This window comes from Lacerta agilis, chromosome 17 (genome assembly GCF_009819535.1).
Source record: "Lacerta agilis isolate rLacAgi1 chromosome 17, rLacAgi1.pri, whole genome shotgun sequence".
Lineage (NCBI taxonomy): Eukaryota > Metazoa > Chordata > Lepidosauria > Squamata > Lacertidae > Lacerta > Lacerta agilis.
The window spans coordinates 27,486,918-27,505,479 of record NC_046328.1 but is presented as its reverse complement, the minus strand read 5'-3'; the positions used below and the strand labels follow the sequence as shown (position 1 = coordinate 27,505,479).

At 49.7% G+C, this 18,562-nt stretch overlaps 1 protein-coding gene across 4 annotated transcripts in view; it reads left to right on the top strand.

Moving 5' to 3' along the window:
* IGSF9 (immunoglobulin superfamily member 9) overlaps positions 1–18,562 on the top strand; it is a 62,330-nt gene extending 43,768 nt beyond the window's left edge. For 3 of the 4 annotated variants that reach the window (XM_033174112.1, XM_033174114.1, XM_033174111.1), the window contains 15 exons: positions 86–227; positions 1,238–1,383; positions 2,128–2,270; positions 2,361–2,501; positions 2,674–2,790; positions 3,302–3,452; positions 4,285–4,408; positions 5,311–5,486; positions 5,609–5,859; positions 6,344–6,428; positions 6,718–6,888; positions 10,922–11,012; positions 12,674–14,140; positions 16,857–17,002; positions 18,119–18,562. In XM_033174112.1, the coding sequence (XP_033030003.1) occupies positions 86–227; positions 1,238–1,383; positions 2,128–2,270; positions 2,361–2,501; positions 2,674–2,790; positions 3,302–3,452; positions 4,285–4,408; positions 5,311–5,486; positions 5,609–5,859; positions 6,344–6,428; positions 6,718–6,888; positions 10,922–11,012; positions 12,674–14,140; positions 16,857–17,002; positions 18,119–18,354 (3,587 nt within the window). In that variant the 3' untranslated portion in view covers positions 18,355–18,562. The remainder of the gene's footprint in view (positions 1–85; positions 228–1,237; positions 1,384–2,127; positions 2,271–2,360; positions 2,502–2,673; positions 2,791–3,301; positions 3,453–4,284; positions 4,409–5,310; positions 5,487–5,608; positions 5,860–6,343; positions 6,429–6,717; positions 6,889–10,921; positions 11,013–12,673; positions 14,141–16,856; positions 17,003–18,118) is intronic. The other variant, XM_033174113.1, reaches the window with a different exon arrangement.

The window sequence follows — 18,562 nt, the reverse complement described above, 5'->3', positions numbered from 1 at the left end:
CCCCAGCAATATTTTGCAGAAGGAAATGGAAAAGGTTCCTTGCCCCTGCCTTAGCCACTCATTCTGGGCACTTTCTTCTTCCCAGGGCCTCCGGTAATTGTGGTGCCCCCACAGAACGTCACTGTCAACCTCACCCAAGATGCCTTCTTGGCCTGCCAAGCCGAGGCCTACCCAGCCAACCTCACGTATAGCTGGTTCCAGGGGAACACAAATGTTTTTCACCTCAGGTAGGAAACTCCAGGTGTGAGTGTTTTGCATGAGCGGGGAGCAGAATTGCTCAGTGGGCTCTTCCGCAAATGATGGTCTATTATTCCTTCCTTCATTTATGTAATATTTCCCTTCCCAAAGGGTGCTCCATGCAGCAAAGTGAAAGAGAGCACAACATAGGGCTTAAATTAAAGCATGTCCTCTTTGGGAGCAAGTAGAGGTGAATGGCATCCCGGGAGACAGAGTGGTCTTGCGTTGCAAGTTATGTTTGTTATATGATGGATAAAATGCTGGGCTTGTTTGGAAATCCCTAATTATTTGTTTGACAGTTGGCAGTACGCCTGGTTATTTCACAAGGATGTTTCATAAGTTACTTCAGAGAACTGGTACAAAAAAGAGCATTATTTATGGCAATTTGTGATAAATTCACTCATCATTTATGCACCTAAAAAGAACAAGCAGAACCCAGAAAACTGACAGCAGCATGGTGGAAAGTTACGTTACATGTGAATCAACATTTTCAGGCTCATTTATATTCTCTCAATGTGAATTTGTTTGGAGAAATATGTAATAATTGCTGCAGTTACATTTGTTTGTACACTTGATTAGACTTGGTCTTCTTCTTTCAACTCAGATAGTATGTATTTGGCTCCATTCTCTCTCATTCATATATATAGATATAAAGGTAAAGGTATCCCTGACCGTTAGGTCCAGTCGTGGACGACTCTGGGGTTGCGGTGCTCATCTCGCTCTATAGGCCGAGGGAGCTGGCGTTTGTCCGCAGACAGCTTCCGGATCATGTGGCCAGCATGACAAAGCCACTTCTGGCGAACCAGAGCAGCGCTCTGTGGTTTAGACCACAGCGCCACCCGCGTCCCTTATATATATAGATATAGATATATCCTTATCTATATATAAGGTACATAGAACTCCCAGTTGCCCATGCTGCCAGGCAAGTGCTTAAATACAATGCTGTTGCACTTTTTTCATTCCTGCTCTCTTCAAGTTCTCTTTCCTTCCCCTCGTTCAGCCATCTCCAGTCCCGGATTCGCGTCTTGGTGGACGGGAGCCTCTTGGTACAGAAAACTGTCCCAGAGGATTCGGGGCAATATACCTGTGTTGCTAGCAATGGGCTAAGGAGACCACCTTCTGCCTCAGCGTTCCTCACAGTTCTGTGTAAGCATAGCACCTTCCCATCATTCTAGACCTTCAACTGGTAGACACAGTCTAAGGGTGGAGGAAAAAGCAGACAGTATGAAGACAGGCAGCTTAGGTGTTCAACCTGCTGGGTGGGGCTCAGACAGGGATGGGGCAGAAATGCAATTCTGGTGGCATTTGAAGGCAAACCTACTGACCTTGCACTTTCTGAAACAATATGTGGATTGAAATGCAGCCACCCTTCAAAATCTGCACTCTCTCAAATTTTGCAGCGTGGTTCTCCAGCCAAGTAATGCGTACAGAAATGCATGTTAAGTGTGCATAAATGCATACATTAGTGAAACCAACATACAAGCATGCGTTATATTTAGGGAAATTGCTTTGGTGAAAGTGTGCGTGAAAGGCAAAAGTGCATATGTTGGGGGGGGGGAGTGCACTAAAATTCTGACAATTTAAAAAATAATCATCATGCTCTGATATGGAAATGTGGAGAAAAATGAGAAACCGAGAGAAAGCAGAATTGTCAGCTCTGCCTGCCCCTCGGCTCAGATCAGCCTCCATAGAAAGAATCGTCTCGCAGCATTATCCACATCCTGTTATTTTGCAGGGTTGCTGGTGCAAGGTGTGGGTTGCTGTCCTAGTGGGACATCCCAGCAGTTGATTGGAGAGGCAACCCAGCCTTGGCTGTGCCCCATCTCTCCTCTAGCTTTCCCCCACTAGCCATCCCACTGTCTGAAGCCGTGTCCTCCCTGCCTTCTGCAGATCCAGCACAAGTCACCGACATGCCCCCTGAGACTCTCCTGCCAATAGGGATGCAAGGCACCATCAGGTGCCCCAACAAGGCCAATCCTCCCCTGATCTTCATCAACTGGACCAAAGACGGGCAGCCGCTGGAGTTAGGCAAGGTACTTGGCAGAAGCGTCCGCCACTCCTTCTTGGGCTCATAGGCCTTTTGGGATAACTCTCTTCTGAACAGAACTCTCTCCCTCTCCTAGCTCCCAGGTTGGTCCACGACTCCCGACGGTGCCATTGTCATCGCCACAAGCAACGACAATGCCGTGGGTGTTTACACATGCACCCCATACAACAGCTACGGCAGTGCTGGCTCCTCGGCACCTACGCGCGTTCTCCTGAAGGTGAGTGGTGGAGACAGCCATGTTTGTGTGTGTGTGTGTGTGTGTGTGTGTGTGTGTGTTAGAGCATAGGAAGAGACTGACTGCTGGGTCATCTAGTCAAGCATCCTGTGTTCACTGTGGCCAACCCTTGCCTGTTTCGGATGCCAAATATGTGTTGTGTTTTACGGCCTAGGACCCTCCCACGTTCAGCCTGCGCCCCAAGGAGGAGTATTTTCAGGAGGTGGGGCGGGAGCTGCTCATCCCCTGTGCTGCCAGAGGTGACCCCCTGCCCGTCATCTCTTGGACAAAGGTGAGGTGGCTCTTTGCATAAACAAGAGGTGGATCCTAGATAGGCTGTGCAGCGGTGGTGGCTGCTGCCCATTGGGACCGGCCAGGTGGGAGGCCAACAGGAGGCAGAGCCAGAGCCAGTGAGAGGCGGAGACAACTTTATTCTAGTTTTGTCCCCATCCTCCTTCTCCTCCTCCTCTCTGCTGAGATAACACTGAGACTGAAGGAGCCGTCAGGCAGGCTGAGAGGCTTCCCTGTTAAGTCTGGCTGGTTTACTGAGAGCTCCACCTTTTAGCTAGGCACCTTCTCAGTTTATACCTACTAGTATATAGAATCATAGAGCTGGAAGGGGACCCAAAGAATCTTCTAGTCCAACCCCTTGCAATATATTTGAGAACTTGAAGGAAATTTAAAAGTAACTGGCAACATTTCAATTTAAACTGACTTCAGCCATAGTATAGTTACCAGGGCCCCGATTTCCCCTGAGGTCTTGGAACAGCTTGCTAACATATCTCTGGTGCCTCCACACACAGATGGGCAGTAAGGACTTAGCCAATGCCCAGGTAGACAAGAACAACAGCTTGGTCCTGCGCCCACTGACCAAGGAGCAGCATGGCTTATGGGAATGCGCCGCCAACAACGGTGTGGCCCGCATCAGCACTGCAACCACTGTCTACGTATTGGGTGCGTACTTCATTCAGAGCGCAACAGAATTAAACAAACTGTACAGAAATGCATTGAAGAACTATTTTGAGTGTGCCGCATCTTTCATGGGAGGGCAATGTGTATGCGTACACATATTGGCTTGGTTTGCCTGTTAGTACTAAGCCATGTTTTGTATGGCTTAACCATGGTTTCTTTGACCGGTAGCTTAACCGTGGTTTGTTCCAACAAACAATGGTTTGTTTTTGCCTTATGAACCTTGGCTTGTTCTAACTATGGCTTGTCATTGCACGCAAACCTGATATGGTTTATTAGGCATGGTTTGCTCGGCAAGCATCTGGAGCAGGGCGAGAAAACTGCCATAGCTCTGTGGTAGATCACAAGCCGGTCTTCGGTTAAATTTGTGGTGTCTCAGGTAGATCGGGTAGCAGGCAATGAGTAAAGATGTCTGTTCGAGAGCTTCTCCCACTTGGCTCAGCCAGTACTTGGCAAGATGTAGTGTAATCGGCAGCTTCCTATACTGGAGGGACTATAACTCAGTGGTAGAGCATGTAGAAGAGTCCAGATTCAATCCTGGACATCTCCAGTTAAAAAGGGATTGGGTCAGAAGTGATGGAAAAGACCCTTCCCCACCTGCTAGAGCAGACACTACCGGGCTTAATGGACCATAAGGAAGTTTTCTGTGCACCTGGTTTAATCCTTAAAAAACAAATGTTGGAGGGGCTGGTGGGGGTGCTAGTTGATAAAACTGCTGCTGCTGTGGATTTTACCACCCACAAAACCCCTTTGAGCCTCATCCCATTCATGTCAAGCTAATTCAGTTCTGCTTTTTGTTCTCTCTCGTGAACTCTAGGCACCAGCCCCCACACAGTGGCCAACGTCTCAGTGCTGCCTCTCCAGCAGGCTGTCAACATCACCTGGGAGCCAGGCTTTGACGGGGGCTACTTCCAGAGGTTCAGCATCTGGTATACGCCGCTGTGAGTCCTCGGTTAGGATTTTGGAGAGGGGGCTGTGGGCGCTAGGCCCCAAATGGCAGCTGTGCCCAAAAGTGCTGGGGGGGGGGAGAGAGAGAGAGACAGGATGGGGACAAGGATGCCCCCTCTCCCTCAGCTGCTTTCTCAGTGGGGGGAAAGGCACCTATATCAATCACAGTTACACTTACTCACAAGTAAATGCTCTTTCCACCTCCCTCAGAGCGGAAAGGGGGGCATCCTGTCCAGGCACCCAAAGAAATGTGGGCAAGTTTAGTTTGTTTGTGTTCAGTGTAGGAGAGGCTAAGCCAGTGCAGGAGCAGGAAGAGCAAACTGCCCCTCATACACTGTGTAGTTTTTCAGGGAACATTTACTGAAACCTTCCATGGGTACTATAGGAGGTCATGCCAGGCACACTGACGGTTATGGGCAGTGATCCCTGTTTTAATGTCTTTTGCATACCAGACAAAGACTTAAAAAAATAATCAAGCCTTTTAAATTAAATTTATGATGTGGAATTAATATAGTTGTTATAGCTCTGCGGAACATTTATTTACTCTCTTCCAACAGATCAATTTTGTCAATGCTGTCATTGCTTGATCTCTCGCTTTTAAAAAAGTGCTAATTTTTATGGTTGTCTCAATTGCTGCTTTCCCATTTTCTTTTATTGCAATGGGTTTCTAGGTTGCTTTTGCTTTTATACGTTGCCCAGACAACTCTTGTAATCCATCGGGTGCCTGATAAACCGAGTGAATGGATTAATAAAATATAAATGTTACTGGAATGCTTCTTCCAGGAGCTCACAAGTTCCTTCTGCCTTCTACTCGAAACCACAGGGGCTTTTCTGTCTCTGGTTTGGATTCTTCTCAGTGACTGCAGCCTCTCCTCCATTTCTGTGTCCCACACAGGTTGAAACGCTTCAATCGCCCTCACCATGACTGGGTTTCACTGCCTGTGCCTGTTGGGGCCTCCCACGTCCTGGTGGAGAATCTGCAGCCAGATACCAGCTACCAGTTCAGCGTTTTGGCCCAGAACAAGCTGGGTAGCGGTCCCTTCAGTGAGATCGTCACCACCGTGCCACTAGGTGAGAGGCACAGGACTCCTTTCCTTCTGTTCAGCAATGTGTCACTCCCAAACTATTCCCTTAAAGGAACAATGCACAGTTTCAACACCCATTCTCTCTCTTCTCCTCTTCCTCCTCCTCAGGTTTCCCAACGAACACCATGCCGCCCAACCCCTCATCTACAACCTCACAGATTTTTCTATCCCCACCTCAATCCCTGATGGCCAACGAGACCACACGGGGGGTCCTCCTCCTGTGGGAGCCCCCATTCCAATTCTCTGTGGCTCTAACAGGCTACACCCTGGAGCTGCGACAAGACCAGGGAGGCTGGGAGGTTCTCGACGGATCCATTTCCAGCTCTGAGACGCAGCTCCTGGTGCCTGGGCTAATCAAGGTGGGTTCAGAAGGGTGTCAGAGATACAGTTTTGAAAGGTTAGCGTGTTAACCAGACTCTGCCCTATCAGCACTTGCCTATGTCATTATCTACAAAGCAACCCCAGTAGCACCGGCATTATGCAGGGGACCATGGCTGAGTGAGGCAAATCAAAAGCTTGGCTTTCACAGTTTCCGAGAACCAGCTTTTACTTTAAAAAAAAAAGGAATGACCAAGGTTCTAGTCCTCATGGCTGCCTGAAAGTGTGTCAAAATATCAAAAGCTGGAATCAGGTTGGCCGGGATTTCCATTGACTTCAGGGCACTGCATAGCTCCCTGCCTTTCCTTGGGACTGTCAAAATGTGGAACTAGTTAAGCAAAATGATACCCCTTCTGATGCTGTTAAGTGGGAGAGGGGTTTACAGTGTGACCGCAGTGACCATAAGAGGGTTTTCACGGTGTACCCCTGCTTTTTCTCCTCCTCCCTCCCCCCCCTGCATTGTAGGACGCCTTCTATGAGTTCCGCCTGGTGGCCTTTGCTGGCAGCTACATCAGTGACCCCAGCAACACGGTCAATGTCTCCACAATAGGTAAGGGCCAGAGAGGGGGCAGCAAAACCTGCAGCAGCCTCAGGATTAGCTCACTTTGCGGGAGGCCACCGGAGCTGTTGAAAGCTCCTTTAAAATGTCACTCTTATTATTAGAAGGGATGAATGACTCTCTCGGTTTCTCATTTTCCCAGTATTTCCATGTCAATTTGCAATTTAAAAGTCCTTGTGATCTGATGCAACAGGGCTCCTACAGCGATTCTTCCCCCATGTCGAGGTTTCTTCCTACCCTTGCCGTTGTGACAGTGTGGCATTCCCCCTCTTCCCACCAGGCATGGAGGTGTATCCCTCCCGCACCCAGCTCCCTGAGCTCCTGCCCCAGCCAGTGTTGGCAGGAGTGATTGGCGGGGTCTGCTTTCTCAGCACGGCTGTCATCTTCAGCACAATGGCGGCTTGCATCATGAACCAGAGGCGAGCTGCCCGCCTCCGCAAACGCAGGCAAGGTAAGGAGCTGGCGCACAGAAAGTCTGAGCAGACATGTTCTCTTGTCGCCCCAGAGGGCGAGACCAGACCTAATAACATGGATAAAGAACTTCCAGCCCGTGAGCCAAACTTGGTCTGCTGCACCATTTGGGGCAAGTTACATCTGCCCGTTTTGCACCTGATGTGAAAGGAACAATTGGGAGCTTAAAGTGAGCTTTTGATCATTTCTCTGCTGGTCCCATTGAAACCACTTCTCCCTCCCAGTGCTGCTCCTTGAACCTTTAAAAACCTGTTTTCTGAAGTTTTAAAGGGCAATGCAGGGCTGTTTGCAAAAGGGCTTTTAAACAGCTCCACACTGCGCTTTGAAGTCCTGATAATCGGGGCTTCAAAGCACATCTGATGTCATAGCAATGCTAAGTGATTGGCTGGTGGGCTGCATCTCTACAGGGGTGGGGAGATAAGGATTGGGCCCACTGGCCAGAAAAGAGTCCCCGCCGCTGAGCTAATGGGTAGAAATGGCAGGGCACAGATTTTAATTGACCACTACAATAAATCTCGATGGTGGGCCAGGCTGCCTCAGGTGGTGACAGCAGGCTCACCCATGCTGGCAGTATTTAAGCAGAGGCCGGGCAGCCATTTGCCAGGGATGCTGTCATTGCATCCTGCTCTGCAGATTCTGCACTGAGCTGGACAAGGTTGGTCTACACAACCTCCACTGTCCCAACTCCATAGGCTGCATTCAACTAAATTCTACTCAGAGTAGCCCACTGAAATGAACAGGCCTACGTTAGTCATGGCCATTAGCTTCAGTGGGTCTACTTTGAGTAGGACTAGCATTGAATACCACCCAATGATTTTGTGAGGCAAACAGTAAAGACCCTGTGTATTACAAAGTGGTTGCAGAAAATGGTGTCTGGTGCAGAATCCAGCCTTCTGAGGATCCCACCATTGCATTTATAGGAGACACTTTTAATATGCAGAATAAGAAAGCGTGCACAGATTCGCACAATCCATTCGGGCAACAGCATCTGGCTTAATTTTTTTAAGAGCTGCTATGTTTTGGCACATTTGAGTTTGCTTCTAGCAGTTATCATTGTGGATACCCTGGTTTGCTATCTACCGGGGATTTTCCTTTTTTAAAAAAATATTATTTATTTAAAGTGTGGCATAAATAATATCTCTTCATTTATTTATTTTAAAGCCTGGAAAGCAACTCATAGGATAGAGGTCGCCACCCTTTTTTAAAAACTTTGTGGGCACATTTGGATTTTTTAGTGCATGCCCTTCCATTCACTTCTCTCCCCCTTCCCCCTTGAGAGGCAGAAAAAGAGAAAGCACATTCATGCAGGCTGTGCTTTTCCAAATAAAAGCACATAGAGCTGAAATAGCAATTGGGGCAGAGCGCCACTCTTCCAACTTCCTGCGGCAGCTCTCTGCAATTTTTCCCATATGAGCTCCCAAAACAGAAAGAGACAAAGCATACTTTTCATGGTCATCACTTCATGACCAAGGTTGTCAGTAAGCAGGAGGGGTTCAGGGGCTTTGTGGGCAGCTGGGAAAGACCTCAAGAGCACCACTGCACCCATGGGTGCCATGTTGGCAGCCCTTGTTACAAGACGTAGCAGCAAAAGCAGACTAAGCAAGATCCCAAACAGAATCAATTCAAGCTCCCCTTCCTGTCTCACCTGAAAGCAGTTGCTAAGGTCCTCCTTCAGCTTCTTTTTTCATTACCTTGGAAAAGGGGTGAGGTGAGTGGAATTCACCTAATCTAGCTTTTAAACATTTGGTTATCAAAATATTTTTTCTTCTCTCCCAACTTTGTATGTTTGCACATGGGACCCCCAAAGCAGTTAGCAATTGTATGCAATTGTTAGCAATATGGGTTTTTTTAAAATATAAAAATACACACGACCAATAAGAAACAAGAATACAATGGATTTTTTTTTAAGCTGCAGATGGAAACAACAGCAGCCATGTTCCACTAAAAGCTTACTGTAGAGCTAAGAGTCATATCCCAGGCCAAAAGCACATGAAGGGAACTTGAAGCTAACACCTGAAGGCAGAGAGATGGCCAGAAGGACCTCCAGGGGCAAAGAGTTCCAAAGCTGGGGTGCCACCACCAAAAAGGCCCCGTCTTGTGTGCCCAATTACTGCAGCTTAGAGGGTGATGAGATATTCTACAGGGCCACCACTGAGGATCTGTACATAGGTAGCTTTCCATGGGAGGTGATAGCCTGCATCCAAAAACCTTTTGAGGCACAGCTGAGCAATCTCTATCCCTTCCAACTCCCATCAGCCCCAGCCAGCACTGCCAATTGTCAGGGATCATGGGAGTTGTAGTCTACAACATATGGAGGGCCATAGGTTTCCCACCATCAGACTGCAAAGGCCAAACACAGCATTTCTAATTGGGCTTGGACACAAACTGGTTGCCGGTGAGAAAGGCACAAGATTGGAGTGAAGTGATCGAAGGAAGCAGGCCCAGGTCTGAGCTACACCAGTTGCATTCTGCACCTCCCCAAATCAGCTGGAAGCATCCTGGAAGTCCCCAAGTGGGACGTGGCTGCAGAAGCACTCCCCAGTTGTTCACCCCCCGTGTATTTGTCATCTTCTTACCTCCGAACATGGAGGGTCCATGTACACATCACGTCCAAAAGCCATCGAAAGACCTCTTCCTCCTCCATGAATAAATCTAAAATTCTTTCTTCAAAGTTTCTGCCTCACGGCAATGAGTTGCAGAAGGTCAGGCTTCCTCAAACTCGGACCTCCAGATGTTTTGAGACTACAATTCCCATCATCCCTGACCACTGGTCCTGCTAGCTAGGGATCATGGGAGTTGTAGGCCAAAAACATCTGGAGGGCCGAGTTTGAGGAAGCCTGGGTTAATTCCACTTTGCATACAGACACACTTTGTCATTGGATAATATCCAGAACCTGCCGCCAGCCAGTTTTCACTGTGCTGCCCTTAGGAGTTCTGAGACAAGGTGGCACGTTTTTATCAGCCTATTGCATGAGTCCACTTACTTACCAGTATTTCTCTCCACATGGGTCTATCCCAGAGGTGAGGAACCTTCTTCAGCCTGATGGCTCCAATCTGTTCTGGACAACCTTTCAGGCACCACATGCCCAGGGGGGATGGCAGGGACAACACCAGATGCAAAAAAATGGAAATAGCCACAAATGTCAATTTTACCTTTGGGCAGAAGGCTAGTTTCTACATGTGCTCGCTTGCTCCTCTCTCCTCTATCCAGACAAGCAAGAGGCATTATCAGGGGTAAAGGACACACTCCAGCCAGACAAAAACTCAAGGAAGCAAGGCAAATGCAGGGGTGGAGAGGCTGCAGGAGAGTTTGCAAGGTGGTCCATATTTCTGTTCTAACCTTTTAGCTAGGACAGAATACCCTGTCCAGGGTGGGGGCAAAATTTGCCATCAAGGTAACTTAAATTCTAAAAGAGGAGGTAGATTCTCCGCTCTATTCTCGCATTAAGCAAATTGCCTTCATTGGCTTTCTTTCCTAGGTAATTCAGTTTGCTGTTTTTCCAAGGGGGACAGTGGGGAGAGGAGTAACACATGCAACAACATCTAAACCCACCCCTGCCACATTAAATCCCTTCTCAGCACCTGAGGAGGAGTGCCACACACACACATACAGTACACCCTTGCAGTCTTTGCATCCTTAAAGACTAGAAACTTTGTGTCTTAAGTAATAGCTGGGATCCTCAAGAGGGTTGAATCCTATGCCCGATGCTGATGTCTGTGACCACAGAAGATGTGCAGTCCTCCACTCTCACAATTTGTGCCGCTGCATGACCAGAGTCGCTTGCAAGCTGCAAGGGACTGCATTTTTAAAAAGGAGGAGGAGGAAAAAGAAAATCCTGCTTGTTTTCTGAGCTGGACAGGGAGGTGGTCCTTGGAACCGAAGCTGGAAGGGAGTGGGGGTCAGGGCAAGTTTGAGGCTGACAGGGGCATGTGTGTGCGTGCATCTGTCTGTTGGCCGTGACGTGGCAGTCGTCCCGTCCCCTTTCATTGTCACTTCTTTTTTGTTTTTTGAGTTGCTCTCCGTGTGATTTCCCCTTTATGTTCTCGTGACCTTCCAGATCCACCAACCGTCTTCTCCCCCAACAAGAAGCTTCTGCCTTCACAGTAAGTCACGCCATTGCATGACATCACTTCCTGTTCCCACTCATGCCAACCCTGCAGCTCCTTCCCTTGTTGCTTCTGCTCAGTCCCCCCCTGTGTTTTGCAGGCCACAGCCAGGGGGAGAGGGATGAAGTGTCTAGAGGGGTGGGAAAGGGAAATGCTACAGCAGGGCTCCACAGGACGGCAAAAACAGAGTCCCACAACAGGCAAGGCTTATAACTCGGTGGTGGAGCATCTGCCTTGCAGGTACAAAGTCCCAGGTTCAATCCCTGGCATCTCCAGGTAGGGCTGGGAGAAACTCCCCATCTGAAAACCTGGAGAGCCACTGCCAGTCCATGTAGACAAGAGTGACTCTGATGGCCAATATTCTGACTCAATATAAAGCAGCTTCCAACATTAGGCAAGCAGGACGTGAGTGCCATAGCCCTCTCCCACTGTTGTTTCCAGTGATTGGTATTCAGGTTGAAACAGAACTGATAACAAACCAATCAAAATAATAAAAGCAAATTATTAAGAGTCCACTTGCATCAGTTTAAATTCTTGTCCATATTCCATAGCCACCATATGAGCTGCAATATGTCTGATCATTACTATTATCTAGTCCCAGCATAGTAATCTGAACTGTGAAAGCTCATGGTGCAGCTGCCTTTGGTGGGAATCTTCTTAACCACAATCCTAGTTATATACACACTGCATGTATGTTCTGTGAATCCAACACTCACAAATGCAAAAGCGCAGAAGTTCTGTGACCTTCAAAGCTGAATCCTGTGGCCTGTAGGAACTGGCTAAGTACGCATTTTGCAAAATTCTGTCATTTTAAAAAATCTGCATGATTTGGACATATTTGCTGGTCATAGCGAGGTTGCTGTGCAAAGCACAAAATGGCAATCTGGGTTCCAAAATTTTGCAAGGCATTTCCCCCCACACATGCACTTAGCAACGCTAAGGACTTGAAACCCCTCTTAAAAATAATAATAGTTGAGAACACTGATTCTCAGTAAGCTGAATGTTGCACCTGGTACCGCATGAGCATAGGCCTAAATGCCTTTTTGGCTTATAGAATCATCTGCAGCAATAGCGTTCTGTCCATGTCTGATGCCAAATGTAGAGTCCCTCACTCACCCCAGAGGTTTCTCAAGCTCCCTTTCAAATTCTGTCCAATTGCCATATTTGGGATCAAGAAAGACATTTTTATCCTGGTGAAATTGATGAAAGGCCCTTGGAAGTTTGTATATTCACATGCGTTTGTGGAGCTGGTATGAACAATCACTTATTGAAAGACACTTCCTGCTTTTTTATTTTAATTTTTAAAAGTCAAACCTGCCTGCCTGGAGAAATCCAGCTTGTCAGGGAGAAGATATAGAGCCTCATCTTCCTTTAGCGTGCTAGTTTTCTCAGTGCAGCTACAAAAAGTGGTACAGCGGACCACTTGGTGATCCTGAGTTTGTGGTCTCACCTAGAGCACGTCCTGTTGCTTGCCGCAGCCTGCATCCTGCCTTGTGCAGCTCGATCTCTGCGAGGCTGGCCGTCCTCCCTTGTGGGCAGGGGGGCGTCTGTTCTTGACAGCTTTTAGGGAACCCTGGGGCCGGGGTTGGAGGAAACAGGACCAAATCTCTTGCCAGCTGACCAATACAAATATATTTTTGGGCTTCTCCCCGCTCCAGAAATTCTACAGGCACTGCTAGCCCAGACAGCGTTGTGAAGATGAAATTCCAGGCCTCCCCGTATCAGAGCCTTCGCCGCTCCCTGCTGTGGGGGGAAAAAACCAGCACCAGCTTAGGCCTCAACATCACCAGTGGCAATGTGAGGAACAGCTCCAGATACACTCTCTACGAGAGCCACGTCGGGGAGCCGCTACCCCTGGAGCGCATCTGCCGTGGGCCCGACGGTCGCTTTGTGGTGCAGAGCGAAGCGCCACCTCGGGAACGCTTGGCGGCCATGCTGGAACGCTATTCCCTGTCCCTGGCTTCTTCGGAGAGCAGCCTGGGCCAGCTGGAGCCTTACCTGCAGGTCTACTCCCCCCCTAGGCCTGAAGAGCCTGTCTGGCAGAAAAGCGTCCCCCTGAGGTCCAAGAGCGCCAGCCGGTCCCGCCGCGAAGCCAAGGCCTCCGGCTACCGCCAGGGACGCTACTTCGACTACAGCAGCAGCAGCCCAACGGAGGAGGCCGAGCCCTTGTGCATTGTCAACATCAGCCCAGTGGCGACCATGCCGTATGGGGCTACCAAGCAGCGTGCCCAGACCACCACCCAGAGCCCCGAGGGGCACGTCGACGGGCCCGCCACTGCCGCCTCCTCATCTTCCCCGCCAACCCCTTCCTCGCCAACCTGCCATAAGCCCCCGAGCAGCCAAGCCCATGCAAATACCTCAGCCCAAAGTGGGATTCTGCAGTACTTGAGTCTCCCCTTTTTCAAGGAGATGAATGTGGATGGTGACTGGCCTCCAGAGGAAGAGGAGGAGGAGGAGGAAGAAGAAGAAGAAAAAGAGGAGGAGGAAGAGGAGCAACCTTCCAAACCAGCCCTCCATGAGGCTCTGGGCAGCACTGAACTCACTGGGTTGGGGGATGAGGACAGAACCGTGTGTCCAGCCTACATGGATACGCAAGCCAATCTAGACTCTGCTCAGGTACAGGCCTTGGCCAAATCTCTCCTCCGGCTCCCTCACGCCAACACAGGCCCGGCTAAGGCTGCCTTTCCCGGGACCTCGGTTTGCCCAAGTTACCTCAGTTCCTTTTCGGAAACGCCCTCACCCAAGGAACCAGGGCCTTGGGTGGAGGTGCTGTCACCACCCCAGCCGCCCATGGACAGCAGGCAGGCAGAGCTTGCCTACACAGCCATCCCCTCAGAGCCTCACTGGCTCCACGCAGCGGAGGAGCTCCCAGAGTCTCTGCCCCCCGAGAGACACAAGTCGCCCGCCGACGTTCCCCCGGCCGGGCCGCCTGCCGAGAAGCTGCCGAGGGGCAGCCTGACCAGCCAGAGCAGCGGCCGAGGCAGTGTGTCCTTCCTGAGACCTCCCTCGCTGGCGGGCAGCTACCTCAGTTCCCCCTTTGCAGAAATGACCGGCTGGCAAAGCGGCTCCGCGGGAGAAGAATGCAGGCTCAAAAAGGACCCTTCGGTGGTTCCCATCAGTAAAAGGTGAGACAAGAGGGCTGGCAAGGGAGCGGAGGTGAACTAGGCCTGCAGTTTCCCTGGGGTGCTCTGGTGGGTTGGAAGAGTGCTTGGGGGCCTCAAGTAAGCACCTCGCAAAGGATGAGCCAGAGGGAAACACATCTAGCAAATTAAAAAGTTTCTAGCCGTTACGACTGTGCATCGAGACCTGGAAGCAGAGAGACAATGCCAGATGAAATTGCAAAAGCTGGAGTGAGGAATAAATGGGATTTCAAGAGGTTATAACCAGTAAAACTAAGGCAATAAGCCCCACATGAGAATGCAGCCGTGGTAGGAATTTTCCCTTCCTTTCCACATTTAAAGCCCTCTCAGGGTCTTAATTCTGCAACCCTAAGCGGCTAAGAGACTGCAGAAGAAATCAAAACAGGAGCCCAATGCAAACAAAATTCTGTCCCCAGTGAAAAAGCTGCTGTGGGGAAAGGTCGCTGCTAACTGGTAGGGCATCTGCCTTGCATGCAGAAGGCTCCAGGTTCAACCCCTGGTTTCTGCAGGTAGAGCTGGGGACAAGCGCCTGTCTCAAGCCCCTGAGAGCTGCTGCCAGTCAGTGTAGACAATACTCAGCTAGATGGACTGCTGGTCTGACTTAGTATAGGGCAGCTTCCTATCTTCTTAGGCTCTCCAGCTTCAGCAGGCAGGCAGAATAGGATGTGAGGAAGCAGGACACACACCTGCCATACTCTCTGTGTCCACAGGATGGAGCCTCCCTTCTAAACATCCTTTCCGTGTTAATTTTGCTTTTTTTAGACCTTCCAAACTCGCCCGTTTCTTATTTCACAAGACCTCCTTCCAAAGTCTTCACCAGGTTGTGCATTCTTTTAAACGTAATTTTTTTGAAATTGAGCCCAACCATTTGAAACCTGGAGGTTGGTCAGGGTGCAAGACGTCTCCACCCAGGGACTCATTGTACCATCCGAAGGTCCTTTGCAATACGGGGGGTGGGGGTGGGGGGAGGGACCATGCCTTGGTGGTGGAGCACCTATACTCTGCAGGCAGAAGGCCCCCAGTTCAATCCCTGCTATATCCGATTACAAAAGGTTCGAGGAGCAGCAGGACAGGGGAGAAACTGCCAGTCAAGAGTAAACAATACTGGGTTACAGGAGCAAAGAATCTGAACTGGACCCAGACACCTTCCTATGCTCTAAGGGAGAACATAGCTCACTGGTGGAGCACCTGCCTGGCATACAGAAGGCAACAGGTATAAAAAAATACATAAATCAGCAGATCAGAGTCTTTCCCATCACCTGTGCCTGAGAGCCTGGAGAGCAGCTGCCTTTCCATGGCCATCTGGAATTAGACTCACCTGGTATTACAGGGATGGGGGACCTGTTTCAGTCCAAGAGTCACATTCCCTTCTAAGCACCTTTCCAAGGGCCACATACCTACAGTGGGTGAAGCCAGAGGGGAAGGGGAATGGAGCAACAGGTATAGAATTTACATTTGTAGGTCGTTTTCTTTTCGATTACCTTTGCACATCCCTGCACTCGTCTGTGCCCTGCATCCAAACCAACAAGAGGCATTATCAGAGTTCAAGGACAATGCGTCCAGGCAAAAGCACCCAAGGAGGGTGCAAAGCAGATCCGGTGAAGGAAGCAGCATGGGGAGAGTTCTGAGGGCCAGATAGCGAGGCCTGGAGGGCCACATTTTGCCCCAAGGCCTGGGGTTCCCCAACCCTGTGCCTGCTCTCCTGTCATAATGGGGTCTGCTCTGTGCACTGAGTCCACCCCTATTCCATGGATCTTTGCAATATACAAGCCTACCCCCCGTATCTCTGCCATTCTGTTCTTGAAGTGGGGTGGGAGGAGATGTTCCTTTAAACAGACGCTGGTAAGCTGTGGAAGCAGAAAAAGATCCAAACAAACTAGAACAGCAAGACGTGAAATAGGAGCAACAGCATTAATCATTAAAATAAATACGTTAAAATGGATATATTGAATGTCATACGTGAAATATGAATCATTTAAGGGTAAATCTGGAAATCATGGAAGTGGCAGATGGGAAGTCAATGAATAAAGTAATTTATGGTATATATTAAACTCTGTAAAGGTTTTTTTGGGGGGGGGGGGTAAATAAGATTTAAAAGAAAAAAGACCCAAACAGGCAGTGGAGGGGGATCAATTTGGAAGAATTGATTATGGATACTTTTAACTTGTCCTATTGGTAAGCTGTATGTTTACGTAAATGTGTATGTTAAATGAAGTGTTAATTGATTATTATTTCTTATTAGTGTTACGTTGCAGTAATGTTACATGTCTTACAATGTATTGTGACTGTACTGCTACTATTTTTGCGTGCACTGCTTGGAACACAGATTTACTTGCGGAAAACACAATATATAAGCAAATTTATAGAATGGGGCAGGCACTGCCCCACTGACCTCACTCTGTCCTCCGCCATCTGCCTGCCTTTTCACTTTTAACAGTCTGTCCAGTGGCTGTCAGTGTTGCCTTTATAGAATTCAAGACAAGGAGGGTGGGATGAAACTAGACTTGAGCTGGTTCTGCCTGCCATTGGCTCTGTCTCCGCTTCCTGTTGGACTCCCTGCTTTCCACCCAACCAGTCCAAATGGGCAGCACTGCAAACAGTCTGGTGGAGAGGATCCCACCCTCTTCCTCTTTTTTTGGCCTCCATGTTTCCTTACACACACACACACACCAGTATCTCACTCCCCTTTTATCGCTTCCAGGAGGAACACATCTGTGGACGAGAACTATGAATGGGACTCTGAGTTCGCCCTGGAGTCTGACCTGCTGGATGCGCTGCAGCTTTATCGGAGTGGGAACCCCAAAAGGCCGGTCTCCACTATTGCGGCACAGGAGTTGGAGAAGCAGAGTAAGCATTGGGGGTGGGGTGTTGGGGGGGAGGAGGCCACAGATGAGCAGAAGCAGAAATACATATATTTGTGCAACGTTAAGTAGATGCGTGCATTATTTCGAAAACAGCAGAACAGGCTTTTGAATTTAGCTCGTCTTGGTTCAGAATTTTAATGTGGGGCAGGTTGTTATGGGCTGGAATCTTAATGTCAGCCTCCCTCTGCTGCCACAGACACCAGGCCATAAGAAATGTGTCCTTGTTTCATGGTGCCTCATCGGAGCCCACAGGGAGGCTTATGCTAAGTATGCAGAGGCGTACAACATGCATTACCAGGCCTCCTCAGTATCCCAGCCTTCATTAAAGCACAGCCAGGTTACTAGCCCTCATGGTGTCCAGGAAGAGAGATTATGTCGAGAGCGAGTGATTTGTGGACAGCTGCCCCATGTGGCAAACCACTGAACTGCAGGTGGCAGCTTCTCTGCGATGTCCCTCTGGCTCTGGACTGACCATCGGATCCTCTTGGACAGGAAAGGAGTATTATCCACACACCATACATTTAAACCACACATCTTCCCCAATAGAATCCTGTCAACTGTTGGGGTGGGGGGGAGTTTCAGCATGGTGGGAATTGCACCAGCATGGTGGGAAATGTAAACTACAGTTCCCAGAAATCTTTGTAGGAAGCCAGGTGCTTTACATATTGTCAGCAAAGGCTGGCACCATCTTTGCAGGGTTTCAGGGGGTGGGCATTCCCAGCCCTACCCGGAGATGCTTCTGCATGCAAAGCAGGTGCTCTGCCACTGAGCTACGGCCCTTCTCCCTTAACAGAGTAGGAACATAGGAAGCTGCCTTCTGCTGAGTCAAACCCATTGGTCCATCTAGCTCAGCATTGGCAACACTAACTGGCAGCGCCTGTCCAAAGGTGGGGGCTCTTACCTGGAGATGTCATGGATTGAACCCAGGGCCTTCCGCTCACACGGCAGATCCTCTACAACTGAGCATCTGTGTTGGTGACTTGGGGTGTGCTTATGTTGGTTAAGGTTCATTTCTCTGCCATATATCCACCCCCCTTGGAGAGAGCTTGTTCTTGCCTTGCACCCTCTGACTGCTCTCCCACCCCCCTCCTTTTCGCAGGCTCAAAGACCTCCAGCGAAAGCAGCGGCTCGCCCTCGAACTCCCAGTCAGTGGGTGCCTTAGATGGGTCCAGCTCCCCGGTGCCCTTGCCCAGCCCTGAGGAGCGCTGTGCCGCCCTGCGCGAAGAATTCCTGGCTTACCGCCGGCGCCGGGAGGCTACTCAGCAACGCCGCCAGAAGCTGGGCTCTGGCCGGAAGCCGGGGGGCGAGCGGTTCGAGCAGGCCACCTTGTTGTGAGGGGCCCCCAACAACCTAAGCTGGCCACGTTGCCCCCCCCACACACACACGCCGTGAGGGGGGCGGTGTCTCCATTTTGACCAGTGCCCTCTAGAGCTAACCAAGGGAACTGCGTCCTGCGCGGAACAGCTTACTGGCTCCAAAGACATGAAGGGGAAGCCTTGAGGCTGACGTAGGAGGAGAGGAACTCTGAAGCTTCTTAACCCTG